General features: G+C 33.3%; 1 protein-coding gene across 7 annotated transcripts in view; it reads left to right on the top strand.

The window, feature by feature from the left end:
* The window catches only part of LOC140450416 (uncharacterized), a 743,391-nt gene that overhangs the window by 700,087 nt on the left and 20,703 nt on the right, over positions 1–22,601 (top strand). For all 7 annotated transcript variants that reach the window (XM_072544040.1, XM_072544042.1, XM_072544044.1 and 4 more), the window contains one exon: positions 5,490–5,552. In XM_072544040.1, coding sequence (XP_072400141.1) covers positions 5,490–5,552 — 63 coding nt within the window. The remainder of the gene's footprint in view (positions 1–5,489; positions 5,553–22,601) is intronic.

Consider the following 22,601-nt stretch of genomic DNA (forward strand, 5'->3'; position numbering starts at 1 on the left):
CTTTTAAGCACACTCGCATATAAGTCCTGTCACTGTCGCCAAATGTTACGTTAGGAATGTCCCACGGTTAATTTTCACAAGAGATTCCTGGTTCGAAAAAATACAAAATTAAATTTCTATTACAAGAAAATTACTTTTGTATTAAAATACATAAATGTGACTAGTTTTATTCAATACAGTTTGCTTCGGTAGTACAAATTCGACTGACTAACCCTAACTATATCTACGCAATTGTATACATTCCTATAATATGATATTCGATACTCCCTACATTCCCAGACGAAAAAGACGTAAAATTTAATTGCCTAACACCCGCACTCAGCTGGAGAGACGATCCGCTGATTAGGGAATTTTTTAAATAAACATATTAAATAGTAACTCGACACTTAACTTGTTAAATGTCATGTTGGTATTGGTGCGGTTGTGATATTTAGTCACGGTAACTTGTAATTAATGAAATAGTAGGAAAATGCGGAGAAGACACCACGAACAACAATGGTGAAAGATTCATAGATTTATGCAACCAGAATCAACTCAGAATCTTAAATGGATACTTTCCACATAAACTGATACACAGCTATACATGAACTCAGGAAACACGAAACAAAATCAATAATCGATTATATTGTAACAAAACAAAAAACCCGACTAAGAGTACAGGATGTAAGAGTTCAGAGAAGCGCAATATGCGGTAGCGATCACTATTTATTACGTTCAAAAATACACTTCCCAATCCGAAGACAACAGAGAGAAACACGCATAGACATAAACACAACAGAAAAGATACAGGAACGAAGATACAACATCAGAAGCCTAGATGAAGAAAGTACCCAAGACTTATTTAAAAATAGATTGGATAAGAAGCTACAAATTCCCGCCCCCAAGAATATCGACCAGCTATATAAACATATAAAAAACTGTTTACACGAAGCAGCATTTGAAGCAATGGGATACTACATAAAACCCAAGGTAAACGAACCATACTGGTGGGATAACGAAATAGAGGAAGAAATAAAATGTAAAAGACAACTATACCAACAATATTTAAGTTCTAAATCATTACAAAACAAAATAAAATATAAGGAAAAACAAGCAGAAGTATGAAGGAAAATCTCTAAGAAGAAGAACGAGTCTTGGGAAAGAAACTGCCAACGAATAAATACTTATCTAGGAGGAACCAGAAGCACAGAAAGCTGGAAACTGATAAAAAAATTGACAAAAGAAAAGAATAAAGAAGTAATACATAATAATTTGGTAGAGAATAGAATCGAATTTCAGGAACATACAAATCAAAACCAAGATAGAATTTCAATAGTTGGCTCGCCAATAAGATTAACAACAGAGGAAATTAAAAATGTATGTAAACAGCTGAAGAGGAACAAAGCACCTGGACCAGGAGATATACCCGGAGAATTGTTTAAGTACGGAACGAACAAATTTTACGAATGTCTTCGACAAATTTTTCAAGAATGCATAAACACAAGCGAAATCCCTACGGAATGGAAGATATCATACCTCAGCACTATACATAAAAAGGGTGATAAAAATAATTGTGAAAATTACCGAGGAATAGCTGTAACCGGATCTATGAGTCGAATATATGGAAAGATGTTAAAGAACCGAATCGAGAAAGAATACTTAGATTATGAAGCAGAATAACAAGCAGGATTTCGTACGGGTCGATCCACTATTGATCACATTTTCTCCTTAACCCAGATAATAGAAAAAAAGATGGCAAGGAATCAAGAGATTCATATGTTGTTCGTCGACCTACGGAAAGCCTACGACAGCGTTCCACTGAAGAAGCTGTGGCAATCAATGGAAAGCACGAATATTAATATAGAATTAATAAAAGCCGTCAAAGTGCTATACAACCAACCAATAACAAAAATAAAAGCAGGGACACAAATAACAACAGGATGTATAACATCAAAAGGATTAAAGCAAGGATGTTGCTTGTCTCCCACTTTATTTAAAATATACCTCGAAAGTGCTTTAAAAAGATGGAAACAAAAATACAGGACAATGGGGATACCGCTCACCAATACTATACGCTTAACTTTGCAGACGATCAAGTAATAATGGCTCAAGATTATGACGATTTAAACTATATGGCACGAAAATGAATTGAAGAGTATGATATATGGTGTCTAGAAGTAAATAAAAAGAAAACCGAATACCTGTGCATTGGAGCAGAACAAAAAGATCTCATATTAGACGATAACACTACGATAAAGCACTGCTGTGACTACAAATACCTAGGTATCACTATTTCACAAGATGGAACATTAGACAAAGCCATAAGAGAGAGAAATACGTCAGGGAGAAAAGCCATCACAATGTTAAACACCATTTTATGGGACCAATCCATCAGCAAAGAAAATAAAAAGAGGATATATGAGGCTATAGTAAAAAGTATCAGTTTATACAGCTGTGAGGTATGGCCATTGAAAGAAAGAACACTGTCAACGCTGAAAGCGACGGAAATGGATTTTTGGAGAAGAGCCGCAGGAAGATCTAGAAGAGAAAGGATTACCAACGAACGCATTAGAGAAATAATGGGAATCAAACGAACAATCACAGATGACCTAACAACAAAACAACTTATCTGGTTCGGACACATACAAATAATGGACGAACACCGAATGCCAAAAGAAATACTAAAGTGGCAACCAGAAGGAAAGAGAAAAGGAGGTAGACCGAGAAAAAGTTGGAGCGAAGGAATAAATAAAGAACTGAGAGAGAGGGCCATAGAAGAAGATCTATGGAACAACCGGTCTAAGTGGCGATTGGAAGTAGGAAAACGGCGGAGAACGTTATAAACCGACAAGCAGTAGTAGTAACTTGTAATTATCGAATTTGTATCGATTTTGTTGTATTTGTGGAATATGTTTGCTCAAGTGTGACGTGTTGGGTTTGTATTTTAGCACCTCAGCTCACTGCTAACCTATAAAAAATGTTGTCATTACACTGTTGTTTTGTGCAATGTAGCTAATACAGATCCCGTATTTTGCAAATATGGGTCATATTTCGACCAGAAACTTAATTTTTTTTAATGGCTAGGTCGCACACTGATAACAAATAAGTAAATTTTAAAATGCAGATAACTTTAAAACGTTTGTTTAAACTTTGACAGTTATTTGACATTTTAGTTAAACCGTTAATTAAAATGTTATAGGGGAATCCAATATTTCAATTAACGGTTAAACATAGCATAAGAAATATTTTATTATATATGATACGATAGCAATTTTTTTATAGTTGTTTTTTCATTACATTTATCAATAAGTTATCCTTTATTCCCTCTCCCGTTCCCATTTACCGCTCATAACTCCAGTCGTCAGCGACGAAAATGCCACTGAACATCCAAAAATCATACGAACAAGCTGAATTTTTCTGAGAATGTTAATTTTGGGACCATAAATATTATACAAAAAAGTTTATCACTTTTACCCGTGGGCTTCCCCCTAAAACTCCCCTCGTAGGAGGGTAAAAACGCAAAAAAATCGATTTATTATGAATCTGTACGCCGTAGAAAAAAATGTTTCAAATAAAAAATGTAGTTAAGAGAATTTTAAACAAAAATGTTTATTAGCATTTTTCATGTGGAATAAACCATTCTCTCACAAACAACGCTTGAAGCGACCGCCAATTTTGAATGTTAGTTACGCGATCGTAATCAATGTTCAATAAAATTTGTATCACCTCGACGGTAAAAATTCGAATCTTTTGATTCGAATTTTGGATCTTTTGATTCAAGTGTCCTATTGACAAAAATCAAAGGGAATCAAGGTCAAATTTCATAATATTACAATTATTAATATCCATGCCCCAACAGAAGCAGCAGATAAACTAGTAACCGATCAATTCTATGACCAACTACAAGTACAATGTGAAAACGCACAGAAGAGAGATGCAGTTATAGTCCTGTGTGATATGAACGTGAAGCTGGGAAAAGAGCCAATATATGCAGAATCCTTTGGTAAGCATAGTTTACATGATATTACCAGCAACAACCGTATAAGAGTAGCACAACTGGCAATGGCAAACAAACTAAGAGTTGTTAGTACGTGTTTCCCTCATAAAAATATTCATAAAGGAACCTGGATGATACTTGGTACTAATAAATTTAATTAAATTGGTCACATATTAATATCTAAGCGGTGGGCAACCTCCGTAACGGATGTTAGAACTTATAGAGGCGCAAATTGCGATTCGAACCATTTCTTGGTTATATCGAAGATAAAACAAAGAATATCAATGGTAAGAAAAGAGAAAGGCGCCAAACAAAGAAAATCGAACACATATATGTTTAAAAATCCTAAAAAGAAGAATGAGTACCAGCAGAAAATAAAAGTAATATTAAATGAAAGAGGAGAACAAAACAACATTGAAGAAGAATAGAATGTCATCCAAACGACAATTACAAATATGGTAAAGTAAACATTAGGTGAAACCTCAAGCAAAAGAAACTAGGAATGGTTTGACCAAGATTGCCAACAAGTAATAAATAGCATAAATATAGCTAGACAGAAATGTCTACAAAGGGATTCCCTTTTGAATAGAAGGGCATATGAAGAACTCAGAAAAGATGCAAAGAAAATGTGTAGAAGGAAAAAGAGAGACATGTTGAATAGAAAAATACAACAAATTACAGATTATAATACCAGAAGAGAGACTAGAAAATGTTACAAGGAAACCAAGCAATACACCCAAGGATACATAAAAAGAAAAAAAGTTTGCAAGGACAAAAATGGGGCAATTATCAGCGAGAAAGAGAAAATAATGAAAAGGTAAAAGGAGCATTTTCAAGAGCTGTTAAACCCAGAAAAAGAACAAAACGAAGATGATGAAATAATTCACCACACAGCAGAACAACTAGTTGAGCAACCAACATTGGAAGAAACGATAAAAGTAATAAAACATCTAAAAAATAACAAAACACCTTGAACAGATGGAATACCTGCAGAACTGATAAAGAATGGTAGACATGCGCTATGGAGGCGTATCCATAAACTAATCGACCGCATATGGACACTAGAAGCCATCCCAGAAGATTTGAAAGTAGGAATCATACTTCCTATGCACAAAGGGGGGGGGACAAACGACTCTGCAAAAATTATAGGGGCATAACAGTTTTAAATGTCGTCTACAAGATATTATCAGGAATTATATACAGCCGCCTGGAATCGTCTTCGGAGGAGATGATTGGTGAATACCAATGTGGCTTTAGACCAAAGAGGTCAACTATAGACCAAATACATATGTTACGAGGTATACATGAACAATGTGTTGAATATAACATACCTATTTACAACTTGTATATCGATTTGTTCGTATGATTTTCAGGGGTCAAATCTCTAAAGACTGGACAACATCTCTTCTACGTGTTACTGTCTCCTATATTGAGCTTTTTTTGAAGCGATTGAAATAAACATGATAAATTAAAAAAAGGTTATGTAACTTACATAGTACTCTTTCTCTTTTAGGTCCAGTGGAATCCTCCTGCGGCAATTATAATAACGATAGATTTCTTTTTAAATTCTTTACATGTAAGTATATTTTTTTAATTATTAATAATATATCGTTATATTAGTCCAGCTTTTGACTATAAAAATAGTAGAAAACCTCAACAAAATATCCATCGATTCGCATAAAAATTTGTGGGTAAGCTTAATATACCTGCTTTACTCCACTTCAAAATCTACCCTATTCCAATATGTGTTAATTATTTTTTAGGGTGAAAACTAACCCTTATTATCCAAAAGCTAAAAATAAAACTTGGTGTCTCCAATTCAAGAGCAGAATCTAATAATACAAGATTTGGCCGATCAGTATATATCAGTATATATAAGATGGCGCAGTCACTATCTTGAAATATATCAGCATTCAAAGGATAAATACCAGAAGATTTAATATAGTAATAATAGTTTTAGACCCCGAGAATGAAATAAAGAGCAGAGTTGAACAAGCCAGAAATGCTTTTTTGAGGCTTCGTAAGTTGCTGACTGATCGCAAATTGGACTTCAACCTCCGATACAAGATGCTTAAGTGTTACGTGTGGCCTGTTCTCTTGTACGGAATGGAAGCATGGACGTTAAAGGCCAGTTCCATTAACAAACTTAAAGTGTTTGAAATGTGGTGCCTGCGTCGAATGCTTAGAATATCATGGACGGACAGGGTCAGAAATGAGGAAGTACTCAGAAGAGCGGGCTTACAGGATAGGGAACTTTTTAGTTATGTAAAAGGTAAGATGACTGAATACTTGGGACACATATTACGAGGAGAAAGATATACTTTTCAGCAACTGATACTCGAAGGGAAGATAGAGGGTAGGAGAGGTCTGGGACGTAAAAAAATGTCATGGCTGCTCAATATTCGACAATGGACAGGAATCCACAGCTATGAAATGCTTCGCAATGCTGCTAAAAACAGAATTATATAATACTGACTATTTAACATCTCACCTGACAAGACGATGTACGGTGGACGCCTACGCAGAAATGCACGGCACCTTAAGAAGAAGAAGAATAGTTTTTGGCAATTCCCATGTTAATTCTATAGCATTGAAAATGCACTGGTATGGTAGCAGACGTAATACTTTATTGCCATATTGTTCTGCTAAATCATCAACAATGTATTTTGGACTTGGCTTGCTTCTAAAAATAAATATTGATAATCTGAACTAAACTTTCATTAGGCGTACTTACTGCGCAACAATCTGAAAAGCTCGCTTTTAAACATTTTCTCATTAAAAGGCAGTTTATTGTTAGTTAACCAATCTTTTATTGTTGTTAGTCTTGGTTGAAGACAGGTTTGATGCTTTCTCTTACAACGTGCTGTGGTATGGAGCGTTATCCATTATAATTGGGGATGGATCAGACAAACTGTTTAATAGTTGATTTTCAAACCACGATAAGAAATTTGCTTGATTCATTTCTCCATGGTAGTCCATTAAAGGCGATTTAGAGGAAAATATTATATCCTCTGCACCCTCAATGCGACCATTTTCATTACCAGCATGAAGAATAATATATCTGCAAACATTTATGAAAACCTTTATGTTTTCAATATGATTAAATATATTACAGTTTTCCATCAGTTTTAATAGATTTTACACTTCTATTATTCTCATCTTGCTAAGAGCGACAGTTTTATTTTTAAAAACAAACTTATATAGTTATTCATGTTTATATTTTTGATATAATCTCAAAAATTCTGCTTTCTTCACAGCAATATGAGACTGTTCCATCAATCCTCGCCTTTTGATCACCTTTTAGCTCTTTAATGTCCAATGTCTTTCAGTGCAATAGTGACTGACATACGACAATCACTGAACAGTTCTTTTTCCTTTAATTGAATTCATAAAGAGGTCAAAGTCACATGTTCTTCTAAAAAAAATTAAATTTGATTTCATGTTAAGGTTGATCTGCACCCCCCAAAAGACAAACCCCAAATTCAAAAAATTTAAAAAAATTTGAGAAGGTATATGTGATGTCTAGAAGTATTTTGACAACTTTTAAACAAACTTCATGTTTTCGTTTTTGAAAAAACTCAAAAAAACTACTTTTTTCCAAGTATAAAGCGGGAAAACCAAACATAGGATTTTGTTAATTTTTTTACAGCATCAAGATATGATTATAAGAAATACTTATGAATTTTTTGAAAATTTTTGAATTTACAGTTTTGTTCCAATAGGAAAAAATAATATGTTTCGGCTTATAATAAAGTTACCGGTAAGAAACCGAAAAAATTTTTAATAACAACATATATAAAACTGTAAAAGTGGAAAATATGTGCAACAAAAAGTTAAATATTTTTTCCTAAACATATGAAAAATCTCGTTAAACAAGAATTATGTCTTGAACTGCCGCCTTCAAATTGTAATGTAGGGAGATGGCTCCATCTGAAGCAATGGTAGTATTTATCATCGATAGATAGCATTACGTTCGGCTTAGAAACGCTTCAAGCAAAACGTCACACTAACAGGGTTGCCATATCGATTACTTTGTACAACACTTTGGCAGATAACAACAAAATTTAATAGGAATTTTATCGGTTTGAACTTTGAACCGGTCATGCTGAAACTTACAGAGTTACAGAATAGTAGATACTGCAACTTTTATTTTGAAAGTAGGATATCATAAAATTTACACTCTATAAGTAATATATCTATAAAAAACCTATTTAGTTTTAAAAACCTATTTAGGCGTTTTTAGTTAATTATTTTAGTATTTATAAAAATAGTATTTCTTGCATAACCAGTATGGTACACAGAATTTGTCTGAGGGGGGGGGGGGGGTTTGAAATTTTTTTATGCTACCTCCATTTTGAGTCCCTAAAATTTGGGTTTTTGTTTAATTTAAAGTACGAAAGAGTTTAATTTAAAGTACTAAAGATAGCAGTGCCAAAGATTCAGGTATCTATTATCCTGCCTACCAACTAAAACCACCCTCTCTTACTTGTGTGCATTTGACTGTCGCACGTACCGTACTCCGAAAGTGGGGTGAAGACATTTTTGGAACACTCACTTCTCTTATCTAAATCTTATCTATTGTTCTGAAACTATTTTCTTGTGGCTTTTAAAGTAATTACTATTTTAATGGGAATAAGCCAACTTGTAAATACAATACATTTTGGAGACGGCTATCGCCGTATTCCCGTTCTTCTCCGCCAATCCTGCCGGTTTAAGGCATGCTCCTCCTCCAAACCTTTCGATTCCATCGCTCTTCTAATTCCTTCATTCCATGAGCGTCAAGTTCTACCTCTTTTTCTTCTTCCATGGGGCTTCTATTTGTGAAGTTTTTGGGGCCAACGTTCGTCAGGCATTCTCAATAGGTGTCCAAACCATTTTGAACCTCTTTTTGTCTATTTTGTCAATGACCGTTTCTGTATCGTTGGTCTTCCTTTCCTGGCTTGATGTTCTAGCACTTCTTCTCAAATAATCCATTTCAACTGCTAACAATCTTCTCTTCAGGTCTGCATTGACAATTGTCCATACTTCAGAGCCATAACAAAGAACTGATTCAACCATGGTTTGCCCTATTCTTTTTTTGTTCCTTTTTGAAATGTTGCGATCCCACCATAAGGAGTTCAGACATCCTACAATTTTACGTCTCTGAGTAATTCGGTGTTTAATTTCGGTTTGTCCCAAGCCGTTCTTAGCAATGAGTGCACTTAAATATTTAAATTTTTCTACTTGTTTGATTTTCACGTCCTCGTCGATCAACACTTCAAACCTTGCATCTGAATTGATAACTAAATATTCTGTTTTCTTCATGCTGACTTGTAACCCACATTTTACATATTCTCTGTATAGACGCTTTATCATAAATTCTAGATCATAAAAATCTTGAGCTAGGACGACTTGGTCATCCGCAAAGTTCAGGGAGAACAGTACGTCATTTCCTATGGGGATTCCCATTCCCAGGCAGTGGTTTTTCCAATTATGGAGGGCTGCCTCAATATATAAATTAAACAGTGAGTGTGACATTATGCATCCTTGTTTTAGTCCTTTAGTTACTTTTATTGGCTCTGATAGTCTATTTCCGATTTTTAGGTAAGTAGTGTTCTCCCTGTATACTTCTGTAATTATTCCTAAAAGGTATGGACTAATGTCGAGTTGTTGCCACAATTTAAGTCTTGGAACTGTATCATACGCCTTTTCTAGGTCGATGAAGGCTAGATGTACTTTGGTACCAACTACTATTCTTTTTTCTATTAATTGTTGGAGTATAAACAAGTTATTAGTGCAAGATCAAAGATCAAAGATTCAAACGTCAATAAACTTATTTTAACCTTCAATTGTGGCTTATTTCCATTAAAATAGTAATTAGATCTTATCTCTGTCGTTGGCTCGGTTGGTGTTTCTCTTCTTCTTCTTTCTTTTTAATGACTGCTCGGATGTAATTGTAAACACTATTCCATCCCTCCGTACTTCCAGTCATCTTCACGATCATCTCTCTTACAGTCACAGGGTTCATACCTATTTCTTTCTCTGTTTGATGGGTGAACCTCTGCACAGGCGACATCCCAATGAGGTCAGTCAAGACCATGTCGACAATATAGCGTCGAACTATTTGCTGACGTCAGGAAAGATGTTCCCTGAAACAGAAGATTCACTACTGGCCATTCAGGATCAGGTTATACAAACCAAAAATTACCTGAAATATATCGTCAAAGACCCTCAGGTCCAGAATGACAAGTGCCGATATGGATGTTAAGCTCAGGAAACCATCCAACATCTTACCGGAGCTGTCAGGCATTTGCTGCAACTGAATATAAGGAACGGCACGACTCAGTAAGAAAGATCATTCATCAAGAGATAGCTATCAAACTGGGACTTCTTCAAACAAACCATCTTCCATATTATCAATACGTTCCTGAGAGTATACTTGACAATGACAACTACAAGCTATACTGGGACCGCACTGTGCTCACAGAACAAACAGTGGCACATAATAGACCAGATCTCATACTAGTTAATAAACTAAAGAGACAAACAACATTAATTGATGTGGCGATACCCAACAACAATAATCTTCGTGTTAAACAAAAAAATCGCCAAGTACAGAGATCGGGAAGTTCAAATACAAAGACAGTGGAGAATGGCAAGTACCCAGACAATACCTATTGTTCTCTCTACTACTGGAGTAATTTCAAAGAAACTCCTAGAAAACATAAAAAAGCTAGGTCTGAATAAACATCTTTACAAGACTATGCAGAAAGCTGTAGTACTCTCAACGTCCAGATGTGTACGAAAATTTTTGGGAGATACTCCAACATACCAAGTCACCTAGGGCTCGATAACACGGAAAGAGTCCCACCAGAGCTCAATCCTTTTGATACCGTAGGTATCTGGGATGAGTGAATTTTCCCCTTAGATGGAGTGTGAGCCGTATGACTAAATCTGGGATACTAATACTCAAAAGCAAACTTAATTCCAAGCACATAGTAAAAGCAATAAACACATACGCAATACCACTTTTCACATACTCATTTGGCTTTATAAAATGGTCGAATACGGAAACTGAAGAACTAATTAGACCAAATAGAACCGTGATAACTAAATAGGCATCAACTACCCCAAATCGTACATCCAACGCATGACACTACCACGCACACAAGGTGAGAGAAGAACATCGTGTTTTGGAAATATCATTCACTACTTAAAGATAAAAAACAGCAAAAAACAAAGACAAAAATATATAGAGCAGCAATTAGACCAGTGATAGCATACGTAGCGAAAGTAATATGTCTTACGAAAATAGATATAAAGAAAATATAAATAAAAAGTAAAATATAAAGAAAAAGTAAGAATTATTAAAAGCAAAATGATAAGAATAAACAGCCCAATAAAGCCCGAACAAGGAGAATATAGAAGACTAATGAAGCATGAAATAAGAAATAGAAATATAACCGAAGGGGAAGACATAGTGAAATTTATTAATCCACACAGACTGAGATGGTTTGGACACATACAAAGAAGAAAAAAAGACGCACTAATAAGGAAGATAAGAAACCTGAAACCAGTAATAAACAGACCAAAAGAAAGACATGTTCACATGTTTTAAATAACATTTTTGACGATTGGCCATTTTTCATATAAATCCCACTAAAATATTTAATAATACCAGATAATTGAATTTTTAACTATCAACGAAAATCTAATATATGATTGCATGTATAAATTTAATGGTAATACGATATTCACAGATAGCGCCGCTAAGTACCTCTTTGTCGATAAAAATGTTTACATAATAAATATGTGTCATGTTTCAATGATATGTGTGGATTATGTTCTTGCAAATGCGTAACTTTAATATTCCGATTGACACAGCGGAGCAGTAAAATATTATACATAAAGATGTTGTTAAAGATATCTTTGCTTATTTGGTCTACTAGGTATTTGATAAAATTACTGTCTACACAACTTGGCAACTCAGCCAATGGATATAATGATAGAAAACTGTAATTTATATTAGGGTTTGAAAATATTACAGAGTCATCACGTAGAAATCTACGATTAAGTTAAAAAAATTACCACAGTAGTATACCGCAGTAGAGCCATCTCTAGGATCAGAAACAAATTAATCGAGGGTGAAGATCAACCTTAAACAAATCTGTTTAACTTAATAAAGGAAAGTCGCCTAATATTGGATACTGCGTTATCTCAAAACCTATTAACAGTTTTCTGTAAGTAAATGCACAAAACTAAAGGTTTCTAACATAAAATGGTTCTGTGTAAACCATATAGTTCCATTGTATACTACTAGATGGAACCATATAACTAGATTTTTTTCGTGATACGAGTTTGTTGTTTATCCAACTGAAAACTGTTATAAAAAGTTAAGTACTGACAGTATTAAAGTGAAATTTGGCAGGTATATTCTTAAATAGTTGTAGAATAAGCTTAAATATTTAAATTGAACATATCTGCCAAGTATTTTTTTATTTTAATCAAATAACCTTGAACATGAACCTAGAACATGAAGGTTGCCTAATTTTGGATAGGAAAGGTATCTTAAAATTTAATATCCAAAATTAGGAACCTAATTATATGTAATTCAAAACATGTTTATCTACACTTTTTTCAGTAAAATGCCTACAAAACGACTACCACATAAAAAATGGAATACAGAAGATATGAAAAATGCTATTGATGTTGTTAAAAGTAAACGAATGGGAAATTTAAAGGCGTCAAAATATTTCAACGTTCCCAAATCAACCATCGAGCTATATGTCAAACGTGGCAAAGACTCAAAAGAACAATGCGCTCTACGAATGGGCCGAAAACCATGATCTAGTACTTGCAGAAGTTCGGAGATTAGCATACCAGCTTGCTATCAGAAATAACCTTTCCCATCCCTTTTCAGAAAGAGATGGTAATGCCAGTAAAAAGTGGCTCCGAAATTTCCTCAGACGGCGTCCCAATCTATCTGTAAGAAAACCGCAGGGGATTTCAAAAAACAGAATAAAAGGTTTTACCTCAGAAAATATCAACCGTTTTTTTTATATTCTGGAACCAGCTATGGAAAAGGTAAATTTCAATCCCCTAAGAGTTTATAATGTTGATGAAACAGGTATCACTACCGTACAATCCAAGATTGCTAGGATCATCACCCTAAAAGGAAAAAAACAAGTAGGAGCCGTAACTCGTGCAGAAAGAGGAGCACTAGTAACTGTAGTTACGTGCATGAATGCTGCCGGAGGATTCGTTCCTCCGTTATTTGTATTCCCACGCAAAAATATGAAGGCCGAGCTATTAGACGGAACTCCAGCTGGATCAATTGCTGATTGTCACCCTTCAGGATGGATATAGAGCCACATATTTACGCGATGGATGCAACATTTTATCAATCATGTTAAACCTTCAAAAGACGATCCCGTGTTGCTCATTCTTGACGGCCATTATAGTCATACACGGAATCTAAACGTTATAGACTTAGCGAGAAAAAATTATATTTCTATTGTATGCATCCCTCCCCATACGTCACATAAAATCCAACCGTTAGATTTGTGCTTTATGTCTCCATTAAAAACATACTATTCAAGAGAAATCCAAAATCGGTTAAAAAATAATCCTTCTCAAAATATAGGACCCTTTCAGATAAGTTCATTATTCTGCCCTGCTTATCAGAAATCTGCTACTGCTGAGATATCGGCCAATGGGTTTCGTAAAGCAGGAATTTTTCCGTTAAATCGGATTATCTTTTCAGAAGCAGATTTTATTTTAGAAAAACAAAGAGAAAGAACTCCGCCTCGACAACATACTTCTGATAAGACTTTGCCATTGAAACCAAATCACACCAGTAGCTCAATTTAACTGTCTATTGAAAAAAACCCCCCCGAGATATCAAATGGGTAGCAGTGTTGAAATTAATCAGTTATCGAACATTGTAAATATTCAAAACTTTTCACCTTTACCATCCTGCAGTTTAATTCAACTGTCTATTGAAAAAACCCCACCTAGTCGTCAAATGGGTAGCAGTGTAAAAATAAATCAGTTATCGAACAGTGTAAAAGTTCAAAACTTTTCACCTTTACCATCCTGCAATTCATCGACACCTACTTCAAATAGGGGACGTAAAACTGGTTCTGCGGCTTTAATTACAAGTACGCCCTACAAAATGAATTAGGAACTAGCATTAAAGAAAAACAAAAAAAATAATCGCTTAAAAATAAAGAACAGTTGCCAAAATTTAAGGTTTTAAAGAAAACTAAAAAGAAGACGATCGTCAAAAATAAAAAGATGAAGAAAGTAAAAGAAGAAAGTAAATCTTCAGATTCCTCAAACGTTCCTTATGATGATGATTCAGATATGGATACCGATCAAGAAAGTGACGCAGAGTGTATTTTCTGCACTGAACATTATTCAAAGACCAACATGGAGAAAAGTGGGTAGTGTTCAAGTTGCTTCAGATGGTCACCTGAAGAGTGTGCTTGTAGTGACAAAAAAAAACACTTACGTGTGTGATTTTTGTATTTAAGAGCGTAGGCGCAAAATTTCGGGATAATGCTTTTTAAATGCAATCATTTTTTTTTCGAATCCTGAGAAAACTAACAAATATTTTTGAAAAATTTAAACGCAGAATGAAAGATTACATTATTACCGAGGGCCGAAAGTCCCTTAGAATAAACAAAAAGTTTTTTTGAATGAGATATTTGAAATTAAAAATCACACTAAATTTTCTCTTTTTTTTCACCCCTGTAACTTATTAAAATAAACATTATAGAAGTTTTCAGGGACTTTCGGCCCTCAGTAATAATGTAGTCTTTCATTCTGCGTTTAAATTTTTCAAAAATACTTATTAGTTTTTTCAGGATTCGAAAAAAATGAATGCATTTAAAAAGCATTGGCCCGAAATTTTGCGCCTACGCTCTTAAAAATGGGTTCCTAATTTTGGATAGGGTATCCAATTTAAGGAAGCTTTTTTTTTATTTGGAAAAAGTCTCATTTTTTACTTTTGCCTAATACTAATGAAATAAAAATTTAAGTATGCATAAGTTGTTTTTATTGGTGTTAGAGCACATTTTAAGTACAAAAAAATTATTCTAAAATGTTTTTTTGAAGCCAAAAAAATTCAATTAAAAAAAATCCAATAATCTAATATCCAAAATTAGGCACCTTTCCTCTACACTTTATGATATTTAACGAAAAATATACTTACTTCGTTCATAAATACTGTAAATTGTATTACGAATTTCACTTGTATTTATTATTTCAGTATTGGTAACTTTCTTAGTCTCAATATGTTTTTCGGTGGTGATGTTAGGGGTATATTAGTTTTTGCATCTACACAAACATATAAAAAATACATTACATACTTCCCTAACAGCACTCAACGGTAGAATGAGTCCGTTATTATCACGTTCCCGTTCAAAATAATTAATCAAAGAAGCTCCATCTCTTTACAACGACTATTTAACTTATATTTGATATTTTGTACTTAAATCATACTAATTGTGTTCTAAAAAGACAAATCAGAAGTGTCAACACCGCAACTGTCAAATAAGTGTTACCAATTTATGCCAAAATGTCACCTTCCTTTGATCGCAGTTAAATTGTAATCCAGACAAGTGTGCTTCATAAAAACGCTTTATAATCTACCTATACAAATTAAATAAAACAAGTTATGGTGTAATTATATAAAATTACATTAATAGAACTGTTCAGATATTATTTCTACGTGTATATAATAAAATAGGTGTAGTGACTGTAATTCCAGTGTACTTGACTAATAGATTCTAAGAAGGAACAGACCTACGACTTAAACATTTTGTGTTGGTATCATGTTACGTCACTTACTATGACACGGATGACGTGCATCGAGATTTATATTGTACCAACTATACTTTTAAGACGGAATAAGTTATACTGGGAGCGCATAAAAATTATTGTATTCTGAATTAAATAGAATAAAGAAAAAAATATAGGTTCTTTGAATTGTAACGGTCTACCAAGCTTTATCTTGGCTTGATACAATTTGAAATTGTATCGCCTCGTCCAAATGCCATTTACGTATACACCCCCATATTTAATGCAATTAATAGAGTCCATTGTGTAAATTGAGCTTAATTTAATATCACAAGTTGTGGTTTCGTCTGCTAATTAAGCTATTACAGTTCCCTGTTAATAATTTGATTTTTTTGTATTATTTTAAAATGGAAATGACGTAGGGAAGTGGTAGGAACACTAAGACGCAAAACTTTCAACGACAATAACTTTTTTATTAAATGCTACTTTAAACTTATAGTGTACCTCTATATTTGGTATATAAACAAGAACTCAAAAATCATGTCGTTTTTTGATGAAAACTTAAGTTAACACCTCAAAAATATTAAAACTAAAAATTACTAAATGTCTCACTGTTCCTTTCAATGTGGGAACACTGAGACGCAACAATTAACATTATTTTACGTTAAGACTGTCAAAGTATATTACAAATTTTAAAAGCGAACGTTGGCGCTTAGTTAACCCTTGCATTACATGTGGCGGCAAAATCATTTTAATGTCTCTTTTTAATACATGTGAGACATCTGGGATAACTGGAAAAAAGAACTTGTTTTCACATTTAGCGCTTTTTCTTAAAAATCATATTTTAAAATCATTTTCTGCCTACATAGTATGTCTTTTGCTTAGAGTTAAATTCAACAAGCACATAATTCCCATTATTGTTGGAAACCAGTATTGGAAACTAATTGGTTCGGGATCTTCACCAATAAAATCCTCTCCTCCGCTGGAATCTTGTAATCCCATCTCATTTTCAACTTGCTCATCAGAATCACTATCTAATACGCGCCTAGTTACTTTTTTCTGTTTTGGTGTTTTTTCTTTAGATTTAATCAGTTCCATTTTTTTCCGGGTATCCGTAGCTATTATCTGTCTTTTTTTTTTTGTTTTTTGTTGCCCTTAAAAACTGTTGGGCTAACAAAGGTTTTCGTGGTATCAGTATTACTTGGACCTGGATTTTCTACATCTAGAGATTTGTTTATATTTTCAGCAGCAGCTTCAACTGAAGCAAGTGACCTGTCTGTCACAAAACTTGACAAAAAATCTTCTTCAGTAAAGACATTCCGATCAAATGGAAATATTCCGGTTTTTCGAAAAGCGCTTGTGATGTTAACTGGCGTCATTACTCGTGGATATGCAGTGCCCACACAGGCTGCTACGTTATAAATTGTAAATGTCTGACCGGGATGGTTCATCATCCATGCATCTACTACAGTATTATAGAAAGTTTGAAATGGTTTTAATAAGACTATGTCCAAAGGCTGTAATCTGTTCTTACAGTGTGGCGGAATAGTTAGGTTTGTAACGCCATTATTTTTACATAAATCGATTGCCTCAATCGATAAATGACTTTCATTATTATCCATTAGCAATAAAGAACGGTTTTCGCTGATACTACCAGTGTGCTTAACAAAATGCTTAACAACTTGCACAAAGCACTAATTTTTGAAGCTAGTCCTAAAGTTGTAGGGGGCGACTCGTTTGTAATAAAATCTTTAAAGTGTATTCTAGGGAATACCAGAGCAGGAGAAATAGCTGCTCTAGGTGCTCCAACAATACAGCATGTTGTTACGAGCGTTCAACGTTCACCACCTGTCATATACCTCTTTCTGCAAACACTTTTTGGGACGTTTGAACGGTAACAGTTCCTGTCTCATCTAAATTATAGATGCTGCTACCATCTCCAAACACCGGGAAATGCTTTAAGAAAGTTTTAAGTTTACTGAAAAACATTTCGACGTAAAATTTATTGAAATGGGTTGCCCTTGCAAGACTAAAACCTTTTGGGGTCCGGAGGGATAAATTATTGGAATGACGTTTGTGAAATCCTTTTCATCCAGGCAAGTGAAGCAATTTTTGATGTATGCCAGTTTGCTGGAACCACTATATTATTGTAGGCTGCGGCTTCATATGATAGTTTTCGGGTATCTTCTCTTGATAGACCATAAAACATTTTAGAACATTTAATTATATATTCGCACAAGTCGTTCTCCTGTTCCATAGTAAAAATTTGTTTTACTTTGTAATTAGGACATAAACGGTTCTCGTCTTGTTGATGATTTTTTACATATCTATGGACTGTTTGGAAAGATAGTCCTTTTATTCGTGCTGCTGGCCGTATAGAGGTGCCACCTTGTACTAATTCAATAGCCTCTCTCATCAGATCTTCAGAGAATCTTCCTATTTTCCGATTTTTTCTTGGCATTTTCTTTCTGTAAGAGAAATTATTTTGCAAATGATCTGGCTTATACAACTATAACGGAACAGTGAGGCAGTAAAGGAATAGTGAGGCGCGTCCCATCTGCTGTGTTGTCTCACTGTTTAATAAAAGTCGATTAAAAAAACTAATAAAATGTATACAAAAATCGTTTTGTTTTAATTTAGTCTTGTAAAATGGTTTACATTTTAGTTAAAATAACTTCTTCTTCGCGTTCCATATCAAAATTATCCGACGTTGGCGATCACCATTGCGAAGGCTTCTCGATCTTCTGCAATATGGAATAATTGTCCTGCATTTGATATCCGAGTCCATTCAAAAAACTTTAATTTCCGTGAAAACACCGGCCACGTGAATACGGCATATTTACTACAACGGACTTATTTCGAATGACCAGCGATAACTAAAACATTTCTTGTTGAATCTCAACAGTTTCTTGTTTGCTTCACTTCAAGGTGGTAATAGGCATGTTCGTTTAGTTCTACCGGATAATAGCGAACGTAAGCTCTATGGGTAATGGATTTTGACAAGAGCTATGACCTTGTAAATAACAGGTATAATAATATATACAATAATAATTTATTCATCCTGAAAGATCATTTACATGATATAGGATAAGTCGAATAAAAAATATAAAATACTTATAAAACATCACAATTTCAAAATTACAAGATAAACAGTACATAGGATTAATTATTTACATCACCCAGATATTGAAGAAGAAGTTTATTGATTCAAATAGGGAAAGCCCTAATACATACAAAATTAATCAATTTATAACATTCATATATGATAAAAATAACAATTACAGTTATAGTATCTACACTTATTAAAAAATATAAAACAATAATATATAACATAAAACATGACAACAAAACAACTACCTAACTATTGTTGCTTTTAATATGGTCCATTAATTTGCTTTTAAACATTTGTATAGATGAGCAACTTTTAACTGTTTGAGGAAGCTTATTAAAAAGATCAAAACCCTTAAACAACAAAGAGTTTCTTGAAGCCGTCCTTTTTGTTTTCAGAATGTGTAAATTGCAGTTACCTCGAGTAGGGTAATTGTGAATATCACAATTCCGTGTAACAAACTCACAAAAGTAAGCAGGGGCCAAATTATTTAGAATTTTATAAATGAACAACATTGTAAGGTAAAAGACCCTTTGTTGAACTAAAACCCACTGCAGCATGCTAAGCATTGTTGCTATAGTAATTTTGTAATTTTTGCAACTGGGCTGATTGATTTAAATTGAAGAGAAAAATAACTGACGAGCAAAAATCGAAGTGAGGTTGAATAATCGCATTAAAAACTGTAATTTTAGTTGCAGTTGACAAATTTTTAGATATTCTTGAAAAAAAGTATAATTTTTTAGAAATCTTTTTTAATAGGTAATTAAACTGATCATTAAAAGACAATAAATTATCCAATTTAAAACCAAGGTACTTAATTGTTGTAATGATTTTTATTTTGTCATTGTCAATTTGAAGATTAATAGTACTAATATCAATATTTGAGTATTTGTATTTCGTTGTTATTATCATAGCCTTTGTCTTTAACACATTTAACTTTAGTTTGTTAATCTTTAAATATTTATTAACAGACTGCAATGCTGAGTTCATTTTAGATACAGCATTTTCTAAGTTTGAATCAAAACATGCAAGTAGGGTGTCATCTGCATATAAATTAAAGAAATCACATTTAACAAACAAGTTTATATCATTTAAATACAATATAAATAAAAGGGGTCCTAAGACACTACCTTGAGGTACCCCAATATTAACACTAATTGCAGAAGAAGTAATATCATCAATCCTCACTTGTTGCTTTCTATTCAATAAGTAATCTTTAAACCATTCAAGAACATTTCCTCCAATACCATAGCCTTCTAATTTAGTGAGAAGTATATTACGATCAATAGTTTCAAACGCTCTTTTTAAATCAAGGAATACTACTACTACATAATTATTATTGTCCAATTCAGACCTGAATTTACAAAGTGAAAGTTGCAGTGCAGTTTCACAGGAATACTTTTTACGAAAACCTGACTGAGTATTCATTAAGCTTTCATTTTTATCAATGTAATCCATGACTTGATCATATACTACCAATTCTAATAATTTCTCAATGGGCGGAAGTATATTTATAGGTCTAAATTCATCCGCCTTAATAGTATTATTAACTTTTGGTATTGGAACAACTGTACTGATTTTTAATAAATCTGGAATTTTTGATGATCTAAGAAGTATTTATAAAATTTAAGATAACGTGACCACAAGTTACAAAAAACTCTTTTAATATTTTGGAGTTCAGTATTTCATTAATGTTACTTCTATTATCTAACGACTTAACCATGACTGCCAAGTCGCTCAGTGACAGTAACCGAAATTTATGTATACTAGGATACAAATTCTGATTATCATAACTCCATAGTTCTTCAGAGTCGATAGTTTCAACAATTTGCTGAATACTAGAGACGAAATACTCACCAAACTGACGCACCATTTCAACTTTGTCACTCAGAATGCATAACTGATTCTGAACCTTAAATTCAATGCGATAAGGGATTTTTTGACAATTATTGTTAATTAGTGTTTTTAGCGTTTTCCACATAAGTCTAGAGTTATTTTTATACCTATCGATTTTATCAAAATAATATTGTTCTTTTTTTGCTTTTAACATATTAACTACTACATTTCTTGCTCTTTTAAAATCCTCCCATTTGGCATTTCTATCATTTATGTTAGCAGTTTTAAAAGCTTTGTATAATTTGTCCCTAATTTTAATTTTACTATTAACTTCGTTATCAAACCATGGTATGTTACTTTTGATCTGACATGTTTGAATAGGTGCTATTTTATTTATGACAGACTGACTGTTTGATAAAATTTCATTGTAAATAGTATTGACATCAGTACAATCTAAATACCACTCACAAGAAAGTAAATTCAATTGGATTTGATATATTTTTTCCTCGTTCAGACATCTGTAACGTTTACTAGATACATCAAAATTTTGAAAGCTATTACTAAAACTGACCGATATTATTGAATGATCACTCAACTTGGGAGTTGAATGAACAAAACAACTAACCAGATCATTATTAACAAGAACATAATCAATTAGGGTTTCACTAATATTCGTAATTCTAGTAGGTTCTGTTACTAATTGCTTAATGCCACATTGTAAAAACATTGCTTTAATTTTCTGAGTGTAGAAGCTAGTACTTAAAAAATCCAAATTAAAATCACCAACTAAAATACAATTGACATTATTCTTAATTAATTCATCAAAAATATGCTCTAAGTTATCTAAAAATACTGCATCAGAACTAGAAGGTGAATGATACATGCCACCCAAAACAATCTTGTAAGAACCAATATCTACTTTAATAAATTTACACCAAAAATTATCTTCTTTAACAAAAGTTTTAGCGGAAAATATTCACGTACACTGTAGAAATAATTTTGAAATAAAAAAGATTTTAATTTACCTCGAAATTTATTTAAATTCGTTTCAGATGTAATACTGGTGGAAAGATGATTGAAAAGTCTTATACCCATATAATACTGGGATTTTTCAAATCGTGCTGCATTATGTTTTGGTACTCTGGTGAAGTCATTTTGCCTAGTTGAGTACTGGTGATAATCAGGGTTTAAATGAAAAGAAGTTATATTGGCTTTTATATGTAGTATACATTTAAAAATATATATAGAAGGTACTGTTAAAATGTTGTATTTTTTAAAATATTGTCGACATGAATGCCTTTTCTGAGAGACAAACACTCTTGCAGCATTCACAGCACTACCCCAAAGATTTATATTGAGGGCCAAGTGAAAATAAACAATTGCATAATAAAAATTCAATAGCTGTTCGTTTTTAAGGAAACTATTTAATTGCAATATTGCGTGATAACTACTATTTATTCTTTTGCAAATATGATTAATTTGAGATTCCCAGCTCATGTTACTATCAAGATACAAACCTAAAGGTTTGGTGGAAGTTATAGAATGAACCATGCTATCTTTTACTTTTATAGAAAACTGGTGAATTTGATCTATAGTAGAATTGCATGCTTGTCGTTTTTTTAGCATTAACAATCAAAGCATTTTTTTACACCACTCTGTAAAATCTTCTGATATAACATTCAGTTGAACAGTTAATTCTTAGGCACTTGAAGCAGATGTAGCGATAGTTGTGTCATCTGCATACACTGACATATCTGGGCATATCATTAATATAGCATAGGAATATTAATATTGTAAACTTGTGTACTGCATCGGCATGACTCATAGCTCTTGTCAAAATCCATTACCTCTACCTAGTTTGTCTTAGTGTTCCGACCGTCTCACTGTACCTACCTCTTC

This window comes from Diabrotica undecimpunctata, chromosome 9 (assembly GCF_040954645.1).
Source record: "Diabrotica undecimpunctata isolate CICGRU chromosome 9, icDiaUnde3, whole genome shotgun sequence".
NCBI lineage: Eukaryota > Metazoa > Arthropoda > Insecta > Coleoptera > Chrysomelidae > Diabrotica > Diabrotica undecimpunctata.